Consider the following 12,089-nt stretch of genomic DNA (forward strand, 5'->3'; position numbering starts at 1 on the left):
GAGCTAATTGTCCTGTCTGAGAAGCACCAAGCAGTTGGACGGGGGCCTGAAGATCTGCTGTATCCATGCTAAAAAGCTGAGGTGCTCTGATCTGAATGTTCTTCCTCTTCTCTTTCCTTTCAGTAGGGGGTTAAATCATGGGTTGGTCTCAGTTACCTTTCCAGCCTCCTTTAAGTCATTGTCTCTTGTTCCAAACCATCGGTCGTCCGGCTTGCTGCGTGGTGGAGGCATGTTATGCTGCCATGATGCAGGACATCCCGCTAGAGGAGCTCTCTGAAGCAGAGGAGAGAAGGGATGTGGAGGAAGTGGTTGTGGGATATGACTAAGAAAATTTGCAGTGAGTGGGCTTGTATCAGCTTCGGTGCACGAGAACTGAGCGTGGTTCACACAGGCACAAGCCAGGAGGAGCCGGTCTCGGGCGGCTTGCGGCAGCTACTCCTGCTGGAAAGAGGCAGCAGCTGACAGTGGTGGAATTGAGCAGGGGGTGATTGGAGGATTGGCCTGGAGATTATCCCTGATTTACAGCTGGGGACACACAGAGGGGAAGTGGCTTGCCCCAGGTCACCCTGCCTCTTGTGCGTGTGGGAGAAGGGAAAGAGACACCACAGATAACACCAATAGCCCTCTGTGTTGGGAACTGGCTGTCACCCAGGTCTAGCAAGCTGTTAAGGCTGTGCACCTCACACCCCTCCTTGTTTAATTATCCTTTTAATCTGAGCTAAGGGGCCCAGACTAAATGTACGTTTGCACTTTGTGGGAAAACATGCAGACTCACAATGTGTCAGTCACCGAATCACTGGAGATCCCAGACCTTATGGCATGGCAGGCTTAGCCTCCAGAGACGTGGAAGGAGGGATCTGCTCACTTAGTGCACAGGCCTTCTCTCCCCTGACTGAGGGCCTGAGCCAGACCCCACTGAAGTGTGTGGGAAGACTCCCATTGAATTCAGCAGGCTTTGGGTGAGGCCCTGACACTGAGCAGCGTGATGTGAAGTAGAAAGGCCCCGAGGAAGGGAGCAGTTTGTCACCTTCGAGCGCTGTGAGGAAGTTCTTGTGGTGCAAAGTTGTCATGAGTTGCTCATCTGAGAAGAGCGCGCTGCGGTTACTGGGATCACAGACACTTTAGAGCACAGGCAGGCAAACTTTTTGGCCCGAGGGCCACATCCGCGTTGGAAACCTGTACGGAGGGCTGGGTAGGGAAGGCTGTGCCTCCCCAAACAGCTTGGCCCCCGCCCCCTATCCGCCCCCTCCCACTTCCCAACCCCCTCAGAACCCCCGACCCATCCGACCCCCCGGGCTCCTTGTCCCCTAACTGCCCCCTGGCCCCCACCCCCTATCCAACCCTCCCTGTTCCCTGAGTGCCCCGACCCTTATCCACACCCCCGCCCCCAGACAGGCCCCCACAGGACTCCCATGCCTATCCAAACCCCCCTGTCCCCTGACAACTCGCCCCCCAAGAACTTCTGCCCCATCCAACCTCCCCGTGTTCCCTGTCCCCTGACTGACCCGACCCCTATCCAAACCCCTGCCCCTAACCGTCCCCTGGGACCCTCTGCCCCTTATCCAACCCCCCTGCTCCCCGCCCCCTTACCATGCTGCTCAGAGCAGCATGAGCTCGCAGCCCCACTGCCTGGACAGAGCCAGCCACATTTCCGCGCGGCCTGGCAGGAGCGGTGGGCCAGAGCGCTGGCAGCCTGGCGTGCTGAGGCTGCGGGGGAGGTGGGACAGCAGGGGAGAAGTCAGGGGCTGGCCTCCCCAGCCGGGAGCTCAGGGGCCGGGTAGGACGGTCCTGTGGACCAGCTGTGGCCCGCAGGCCATAGTTTGCCCACCTCTGTCTTAGAGAGAAGCAGTCTGAGCAAAGGGACAAAATGCAAGATTCAGCATAGAGCTTTTCAATGGCTCTTGTAGAGCTGTGACATCGAAGCAGCTCTGGGCCTGGAGGGGGTGCAGCATTTGCTACTGGGATCCCCACCAAAGCAGAATTTCCCATTGCAGTGCAGAGCCTAAAACAACACCGGTGTAAAGACAGACCAGAGTCGCAGTGCTCCGAATGTGAAATAACACCAGTGAGGTCAAGGACATTACACCCGTGGGAGTGGGTGGAGAATCAGGCCCTCGGTTTCAGAAGTTTAGCTCTCTAAGGCTAGAGCATTAGAAAAGTGGCTACTGAGCGTGCGTGTCTCAGTTTTTGGGTACCCAATCTGAGATCCTTGGGGCCAAACTTTCAGAGGGGCTGTCCCCCCCACAACTCCAGCCAAAGTGAATGGAAACCTGTGGGTACTTGGCACTTCAGAAAAACCAGCCTTAGGTATCGCAAGCTGAGTTCCCAGCGTTTGAGGTATCCTGAAGTTAGTGTACTCATTTGAAAATGTTGGACACAAACAGTTACCAGTAGCCCGCGTTGGCTTTGCTGTTCAGATCCGTTGTAGCAGGCTTGGGGCCCAATTTACTCTTAGAGGTGCTACTGATAAAAACGTAGGACCCTATCCGATGGCAATGGAGATGCGTCACTGAGCACCGGATCGTCCCGTCAGTCAGGTATCCACGCGTGCGCACTGAACCTGCCCCATGTGAAACCAGTGCCACAGGGCCACGAGAACAGCTTTGCTATTGAACGTGGCTTGCTCCAAAAAGTCATGTCTCTGAGTCAGCCTTGGAAGTTTTGATATCAAATTCCCCTTGCTTTGAAGCAAAATGACTTGATTCTGAGTGTCAATGTGTGTTTGCAGTACCAGGAGGAGGAGGGAGGAAGTAGATGTTCCATCTGCTTAATTATTTTACTGTTGACTGAGTTTAGAAAAATCCCCGTGTGCTCTTCCTTAGCATGAGCCGCACTTTGCTTGTTGAGAGAGCCACCTGCTGTTTTCAGTAACCAGTTCTAAGATTGCTATTTCTTAGAGCCCTAGCTAGAGAAACCACATACAACAGTCGTCTTGTCGAAGCAGGTGTGCTTGCATGTTAGCATCTTTCTACTTCTTCCAAGGGTGTTGCTCTATGGGCCTTCTGCGATAAGCGAGGAGAATTGCAGAACATCAGGCCGTGCCTTGGTGGGTTTACTCTGGAAGTGTGGGGAGCTGGGGAATGTTGTGTGCACTTCATGCTGACTTGCTGCCTCATGTCTTACATTTTAAACCCCGTCCATTATGATCAGGGAATATACACAGAGAGTTGGGGGGAAACAATTCTCACACTGTCTGAAAGGCTGCAACATAACACGACTTTATTTCTTAGAATCCAAAAATCTAACACACACAAACCAAATGGAGCCAGAGACAAAGCAGGCTGCTCCCTAAGGCAGAGAAGCACAATTCATCCTACTGTAGGCTGGGTCACTGCAGACTGACTGCTGGCACACTTCCCTCAGAGCCCCCTAACCTGTCAGCAAGACCGGGAAGCCTCTTGGAACTTAATCGCTTGTAATTTCAATAGGTATAATTTTCAGTACCCTAGCCCCAAGGGAGTAGGGAATTATCCTGGTTGTTCTGAGCTTCTGCAGAATTTCTGCTTTCACATAAAAAGAAGAGTAGGTTTCTAGCCTTCATGGTGGTGAGGGAAACTTGATAAATCTGAACTGAGTGTAACCAGTGTTGTATTGATCAGGGGTTGTGAGCATCTCTCTGGCCAGGGGGTTGCATTGTGTATGTCTGCCTAGAGCATGGGGGTGTGAGGGTGGGTGAGCGTGCCTCCATTTATCCAGGGGTGTGGAATGGGTGTAAGTATGTGTCTCCATCCAGAAGGGTGATGGGGAAGGGTCGGTGTGTTCATCCCAGGGTTTGAGAGCGTGTACGTAAAAAGCCCAAGTGAACGAAAATGGGTGAAGTCAGTGCGGCCACAGGAGATTTCCCTCTCAAGAATAAACCTGGATCAGTTCTTTTCTTGCTGGGAGTTTCTACAAGATACCCTAGAGAACAGCCCATTGTTCCCCTGCCGAGCTGTAGCTACACACCTCCTGCCTCAGCCATGCACACTGCTACTTAGGCCAGAATGTACAGTGGCACAGCTAGGTTGGTTAGAAGTGTGAAAGACTCCTCACCTCCTAGCTACGGAGCTGGGTTGGCAAAACCCGCGGGAGAGAGGCAGCTACGCTGACACCCGGGCAGCCAGAAGCCATCTGGTAACGTCGGTCAGGAGGGTGGTGTCCCTCTGCCATCAGAAAAACTCTTGTCAGCGGAGCTGTCTGTACTCGTGGCTCTGCCAGCGTCACTCTACTGCCATGGGCTCTGTAGCATGGACACGGCCTCAACTGCCTTCTTCTTTTACTAAGTCTCTTTGTCTCTTCCATTTTTCTCTCCTCTCTGTCTCTCTCCCACTTTTTAGATTCTGAGAGGCTGCTGAAGTGACCCACCACGCAGTAACACTGAGCACAGCGTTCAGACTATGCCTCGTCCCGTGCATTTGTAGCAGCCCTCTCGCATTTGCATACACAGTGCGTTGCAAGCTAAGCTATCTTTTGCCTTCCTTGCAGCTGGCTCTGGTTCCTCACCTGCCCCATTTCTTACTGTAAAGCTTAAAAGCAGGGCATGCTTCTCCCTGCCCTGCATGTCTGAGACGGCCATAGCTCAGCAGCGTGAGCTGGCTCACCTCAGCCAGCAGTGCCCCCGCAGAGCCGTGGTTAAGGGTGCATTTTGAAAGAGCTGGTGAAGCCTGAATCTGCTGCTCAGCTGAACCCTGTCACCAGATTAATGGTGTCTCCAGCAGAGGGGCATGGGTGTGGAGGGGAGAGTGTCTGTCCATTGTGTGATGTCACAATACAGCAATGCCGATCGGGATGCTGCTTCCCCCTCCCGCTCCGGCTCTGCACTGCTGGGGTTTCTTGAACAAAGCCCCTGCGCTCACAAGCTTTGTCACTTTGCAGATCACACTGGAGTGGATCTGACCTGGCCCAGATCCTGAGGTTCTTACTCAGGCAAACATCAATGAGTGGGAATGACCCCTGTGAATTAGGCCTCGGAACGAGAGGGTCGCACATTCCATGGCTTCGGTAGGCTGAGCTCGGTGCAGCCCTCCATTCCCCCCGCACGCTCCCTGTGGGCCACCCACCAAGTGCCTCTGTTTCGGGGGTTCCCTGCAGCTCTGTGTGCCCCCATTTATTTTCTCCTTCCCACATACTAGAGCCTCCCAGCCACCTTGCCAGGGGTTCGGTGTGCTCCCCGTTCTTCCCGCCCCCAGGACAGGAGCTGTGTGCACACCCTCATTCCCCTCACCATTATTCCCTGTCTTCAGCCTGTCTGGGAGGTCAGTGACTCGGGGTGTCAACATGCCAACTCCACTGGGTTGAGGGGCAGCGCTGCATTAGTATTATGGTTATGTTGGCAGGGCCGCCAGCCAGCTCTTAGGGCTCTGGACAACTGCAGAGTGCTTAAAGCTGTGGCTTTGCTAATCAGTGGCAAGGGCTCCCTGTGTGTCTCCTTCCCCCTTCTCATTTTCCAGTTTCCCCCCAGATCAATAGGGTTCTGCCTAGTGATGCCTAGGACATCCCCTGCAGGTTTGGAAGTGATCGGATGAGGTGTTCACAGACATGCAGAAAATGCCGGGAAGTGCAGTTGTGCTAAGTGTAAAGCCTTGTACGTTTGGCCAACTGTTCTCCATAGCTGGGTGGTGTTGCGTACAGCAGGATGTGAAGCATTGACTGTATTAATGCATTAGGGGCTGATCACAGAATCCTAGAATATCAGGGGTGGAAGGGACCTCAGGAGGTCACCTAGCCCAACCCCCTGCTCATCAGATTGTGCCATTTGGACGCCCGTTTGCTAGTCTGCATGAAATGAGCCTGTGAGCTCGGTCCAGGTCACTGTGGGCAGCACAGACCCCTCCTTCACAGTGTCCTTGTTGGCGTTGCTACTAAAAGCACCAAGGCGTCAATGGGAGACTAGTCTGTCATCCCTACAAGTGGTCCCTTCAGCGCCAGGTTGAGCCGTATTGACTCTGTCCTGTGGGGAAGTCTGTACACAGTGCCTGTACGGTAACTCGTTCTGTAGCTCAACAAAGGGCTTCCATCTCTCAGGCTATCCACTTTTCTGAAGCATGAAATGCTTACTTTAAAAAGTGGTGTAAGGAGTTCTAAGAACACCCAGATGGTAAGGCCCTTATTCAGCAGATTCACTACTTAGAACATCAGCTCTTTGGGACAGGAACTGTCATTTTGTTCCGTGTTTGCACAGCGCCTGGTGCAGGGGGGCCTGGGCCACGATGGGGCTCCTACGTACTGCGGCAATGTTAATAATAATAATAATAAAACACTCAGGCACATGCTTAACTTTACGTTCCCGGGACTACTTTTGTGCTTAGAGATATGAATGGCCTTAATTGCTTTGCTGGGTTGGTAATACAATATGGGGCGTAACAGTCTTCAAGTACATAAAAAGTTGTTACAAGGAGGAGGGAGAAACATTGTTTTCCTTAACCTCTGAGGACAGGACAAGAAGCAATGGGCTTAAATTGCAGCGAGGGAGGTTTAGGTTGGACATTAGGAAAAACTTCCTAGCTATCAGGGTGGTTGAGCACTGGAATAAGTTGCCCAGGGAGGTTGTGGAATCTCCAGCATGGGAGGTTGTTAAGAGCAGGTTGGACAAACACCTGTCAGGGATGGTCTCTAATACTTAGTCCTGCCTCAGTGCAGGGGACTGGACTAGATGACCTGTTGAGGTCCCATCTAGTCCTACATTTCTGTGATTTCTACCGCAGGGTTATCACTGACATCCTTCAGTATTTCAGAGCTGCAGTGTCCTTCTCTTTATGGTTCCTGGAGCCTCTCTGTGAGCTGCCAAAACAGGCTGTGTGCTCACAGAGAGCCTCTCTGTGCTATTTCCCCCCCAGGAGAGGTGGCTGCGGTGCAGGACACCGCTTTTGATCTGAGGAAGCCGGTGGAGCTTGGAAGACACATGCAGAAGTTTCAGCTCCCTGGCTTTGACCATAACTTCTGTTTGGAACGGTCGGAGGCTCGACGCTACTGTGCAAGGTGAGAACTCGATCGCCTCAGCTGTGTAAAGCCGTGGTGGTTCCCTGGCTTCAGGTCTTTCTGGTTTGTACCAGTTGTGCTTGAAGCACAGAGGGCATCGACTGGGGACTCCGAAGGAAGGTCCCAATTTTCTGTCCCTTCAATCTACAGGCCACCCATTACCAGGGTATTTGAGCCTCACAGTCTTTAATATATTCCCCCTCACAAGAGGCCCGTGAGGCAGGGCCGGGCTGCCGTCCCCATGCTGCAGATGGGGAAATAAGGCACAGAGAGATTGAGTTGTTAAGGTCACAGTGGGAGCCTTGGGCAGGGAATTGAACCTCTCTCCTGAGCACTGGGCCGGCACCCTGACCACTGGACCATCCGTCTCCCCTCTCCTTGCCCTGCTGGCTCCTGTTTTTTTTGGCTCCCTGCCCCTCACTCTGTCTGGCTTACACCTCCCCGGTCTATGCATTGCAGGGCCCTTTCCCTCCCCCACACCCTGCCTTGCTGCTCCCATCCTCTCCACTCCTGTCCCATAGGCCATCCACTGCCATCAGCCTCCTGTCAGTGGTGCTCCACGCCCCGCCCACCACTTTGTCTTCTTGGCCTTCTCGTTGCCTGGGCATTCAGACTGCACTAATTGCCAGGGAGGCCGAGTGCCCTATGAAATTGCATGAGCTGCAGGCTGATCTTCTGGTTCCTCTAGCAGGCTTCTCGTTAATGTCACTGTTCCTGTGGGGAAGCTGGGACAAAGAGGGCTCTGTCCTGTGCACTGTGTCCTGAAGTGCTGGTCAGTTCTTCTCATCCTGTCTTCTTTCCTTGCTCTCCAGCTTCCGTTCCTTTCCCCTCTTGCTTTCTGTCCTTGCTCCCTGGGTACAAAACTGCCTCTGGTCACCACCCCCCCCCACTCTCCTGCTGGTAATAGCTCACCTTAAGTGATCACTCTGGTTACAGTGTGTATGGTAACACCCATTGTTTCATGTTCTCTATGTATATAAATCTCCCCACTGTATTTTCCACTGAATGCATCCGATGACGTGAGCTGTAGCTTGCTCAGATAAGCTGGTTAGTCTCTAAGGTGCCACAAGTCCTGCTGTTCTCTTTGTACAGAGCACACCATCCCCCTAGCGGCAGGACGATGGAAGTTTACACCACTCAGCCTGGGATCCAGTTCTACACTGGAAATTTCCTGGACGGCTCGCTGGAGGGCAAAGGGGGCTCTGTGTATCCCAAGCATTCAGCCTTCTGCCTTGAAACACAGAACTGGCCAGATGCGGTTAATAAGGTAACTATTGCTGTCCTGGAAATGCGTACCAGCGCTGAGGGGAAGGGCTCCTCTCAGCTAATGGCAGTTACACACGTGCTCACGGAGACGCAACAGCTCCTTAGGTCGGGCCTACACGGCTTCGTACCAGTAGATCCATGTTGGTTGGGTGTGCGCCTCCTCATGTGGGTGCAGTAACTCCAGTACAAAGGGGCCTTCTACCAGTGTGGCTTGGTCCCCTGCCTGTATGGGACTAGCGATACCCGCATAAAGCACCGTTACACCAATATAACTGGGTCTGTACCTGGGGGGGATGGCGCATCCCTTTGACTTTACAAGTGGAATTAGGGTAGTACAACTCATGTGTGTAGACAAGTCTTTAAGAAACTGCCTCTCTCGGGCCTTAATTCTGGAGGCTGTAGTTAGGCAAACACCCACTGAAGTCAACCCCCCCAACTCTTACGAAGAGTGTCCTGGGATCTTTCACAGCTGCTTTTCCGGTCACGCCCTCACCTGAGCAGGAATCTCAAGCCATGCATTGATTGCGGGGTCGTGACAAAATGCCACTAAGAGCACCACAAATAACCTCCCCTTCCTAGATCTCAGTTTGGACTCAGGTTTCCAGGAATGTATTAACCAAATGCACCACCAGCCCCGCTGTGTAACAGCCCTATCAAATGCCAGAAGCTGGGTGTGTAAGGAGGTAGCTGAATGCTTTCCTTGTAGGAGGAGGAGATATTTTCACTTGCTGAATGATTGTATCTTAGCAACCAGGGGGTCGCACACTTTGTTCCTTTTGTCAGGTGAGCTCATTGCACCCACCAGGGGCTCCCTGTAGCCCTCCATTCCCCCCAACAAGCTCTCTGTGAACCACCTCCCATCCCCCTCCATTTCAGGGACTCCCTGCCATCCCTTCCCTCATGCCAGGAATTCTGAACTGTGTCTTAGCAATGAACGCTTCCTACAGTACTCAGCCCTGGCATCCCTTCGCCCATGCCCTGCTCCCGTTCTTGCAGGTATGTGAGAGCCTGTGAAAACACACGTGGCACCCTGCAGCCAAACTGTGAACAGCAATGTACAACTCATTTCACAATGTTCCTCTCCCTCGGGAGAGCTGCGCCTGGAACAGAACAGCTGTTTTAAATGCACAAAACAACGCTGAAGCTGAGGATTAAAACAAACGTTAAACTAAGCAGTCTGAAGTAGCTTATTTGGTCCTAGCATTTTAACGTGTCCTTAGCTAGCTAACAATAAGCTGTATCAGGTTAAACCACCTTGCCTTAGAAGGCTACTATGAAAGTTCAAAGGAGCACGAGGGTTTTAGATCTTTTTACCAAAGCTAAAAATGGCTCTTGCTGAGCAGTGATTGCACTCATCACCAAGCTGTGAGACTGTCAGATTGAAGAGACTGTGTTTTTCTTTCCACAGCCCTATTTCCCCAGTGCGCTGCTGCGGCCAGGAGAGGAGTACAACCACACAACTTGGCTCAAGTTTACTGCAGCTTGAGGAGTCACCTCTGCAGCCACAAGGAGAAATTCATCACAAAGTGCTCTGAGTATGGGGGAGGGGAGCAGGGGAAATCACTGAAAACAGCAGCAGGAGCTTTCAAACTTCTCCAGCACAGGCAGAGGTGACAGGTGCGGGGACGTCTCCTAAGGACGGAGTTTGTAAAAGCTCTCAACTCTGGCTTGACGGCTCCCATTGGAATCACTGGTAAATCTTCCCTTGATGTCAACAGAGGAAGAGTTAGGCCAGTGCTGAGGCCCTGATCCACAAAGGGACGTGCACACCTAACTGCCATTGATTTCAATAGGAGTTAGGACCCTAAATACCTTTGAAACCTGCCCCTTAGTCCATACAAAACTTGTCTTCCTCATCTATCAATTGGACCGTGTCAAGGCCTCTTTTAAACTCCTCTCCCCTTTTTCCTTCCCCATGGAATCAAGTTTAAACCTTTTGTCCTGTCTTCCTTCCCGGCCATGCACTCTTCACTCAGGGGACAAGCTTATCTTTGAGTGAGTCATTCCCACTTGCCCTGTCAATTCTGTCACGTTTGTCTCTTCCCACTCCCCCATCAGTGCTGCTTTCTGCACCATCCCTTTTGCCATTCAAGTGCTAACTAAAACCTCACTTCTGTGAACCAAAAATAAATCTACCCACTATTCCTTCTTTCTCTGTATCTGTATTTTAGGCCTGGTCTACACCAGAAACTGTTACCTGTGTATCGGTTAGGGGTGTGATGTTTTACCAGTAGTTATACCAGGAAAGGCACTAGTGTGGATGCAGGTAAACCGACATAACACAGATGTACTTATTTCCCTCTCATCTAGGTATAAAACAGTCCAACTTACTAGTGTAGAGAAGCCCCCAGAGAAAGAACTGCCTTTGTAAGGGTAGCTCATACTCATACAAGTAGGGACTGAAGCCAGGGGGTCTATGGCCTACATCCTCAAAAGCATTCAGCTACTTGACTCCCGTGGGCCTATGTGCAGGACTAAGGCCAGGTCTCCACAACAAGCTTTAGCCAGTGTAGCTATGTTGGGCGGGGTATCTGTTCCCTATACTGGTACTTACAGATTGATCAAATTACTCCATCTTCTCTTCCGTAAACTAAACAGATTGAGCATCTTGAGTCTTTGACTATAAGGCATGTTTTTTAATCATTCTCACCGCTCTTCTCTGCACGCTCTCCAATTTTTCAATATTCTTGAATTGTGGAGACAGACCTGGACAGACTCTTCCTGTAGTAGTTACATCAGTGCCAAACACAGTGATAATATAACCTCTCTAAATCTATAGTCCCATTTATACACTCAAGGATCACATTAGCCCTTTGGCAACAGCATCATGCTGGAACCTCATGTTCAGCTGATTATCCACTGTGACCCCAAATCTTTGCTTCCTAGGAGAATCCCCCATCTTGTGAGCATGGCCTTGGATCTTTGTTCCTAGATGTATGACTTTAGATTTGGCTATGCTGAAATGCATAGTTTGCTTGTGCCCCGTTAACCAAGCAATCCAGAACGCACTCTATCAATGTCCTCTTCATTATTACCACAGTGCTCCCATCTTTGTGTCATCTGTAAAATGATCAGTAATGATGATGATTCCCACTCAGCCCCTACTTCTTACTATAATTGTTGCCTGGTTCTCTCCCACTGAACATTCTCCTCCCAGCTCTAAGCCTGCAGGTTTTCATGGGCAGTTAGTTTCCTCTTGAACTTGGTCTACATGCACAAGTTACACTACCAAAAAAAAAAAAAAGTGTTAAACTCGTGCAGCAAAACTCTGTGCTGACTTGTTTCAATTTAAGGGTTTGTCATTCCAGTTTAGTTCAGACCTGTTCCCAACCAATTAACCCCAAACCAGAATCAAGGAGCATCCACATAGGAGTTTGCACAGGTCTGACTAGATTTAAATTCACACATCTTAAACCCATGCAACTTTTCATGTACACAAGCCCTTAAACAGCTGTGGTTGTTAATAGCAATAACTAGACTGGCATCATTTCCAGCTGCTCACACCACCAGATGCTCTTAAGGTTTTCCACTACTTGCCAGTTTTTGTTTGCGGAAGAGATGCACTGTTGATAATAGCCCACTTTAATCGAATTGTCTCGACCCTCCACTTGGTAAGGCAACTCCCATCTTTTTGTGTACTGTTATATATACACATCTTCCTTCTGTATTTTCCATCCATGCATCTGATGACTTGGGTTTTAGCCCACGAAAGCTTATGCCCAAATAAATTTGTTAGTTTCTAAGGTTACACAAGTAGTCCTTGTTCTTTTTACTGTATTACAACACATCACTGGCCACAGCTCCTTTATAGTCTGCGCTGCCCACTGTTTGGGCACTATGCCCCCTACCACAGAAGGAGGGACCCT

General features: G+C 51.0%; 1 protein-coding gene across 1 annotated transcript in view; it reads left to right on the forward strand.

Moving 5' to 3' along the window:
• GALM (galactose mutarotase) overlaps nt 1–11,959 on the forward strand; it is a 37,796-nt gene extending 25,837 nt beyond the window's left edge. The window contains exons 6-8 of the mRNA XM_077812093.1: nt 6,816–6,957; nt 8,050–8,224; nt 9,632–11,959. Of these exons, the coding sequence (XP_077668219.1) occupies nt 6,816–6,957; nt 8,050–8,224; nt 9,632–9,709 (395 nt within the window). The 3' untranslated portion in view covers nt 9,710–11,959. The remainder of the gene's footprint in view (nt 1–6,815; nt 6,958–8,049; nt 8,225–9,631) is intronic.
• Nucleotides 11,960–12,089: the final 130 nt, after the last annotated feature.

Source organism: Eretmochelys imbricata, chromosome 3, assembly GCF_965152235.1.
Source record: "Eretmochelys imbricata isolate rEreImb1 chromosome 3, rEreImb1.hap1, whole genome shotgun sequence".
NCBI lineage: Eukaryota > Metazoa > Chordata > Testudines > Cheloniidae > Eretmochelys > Eretmochelys imbricata.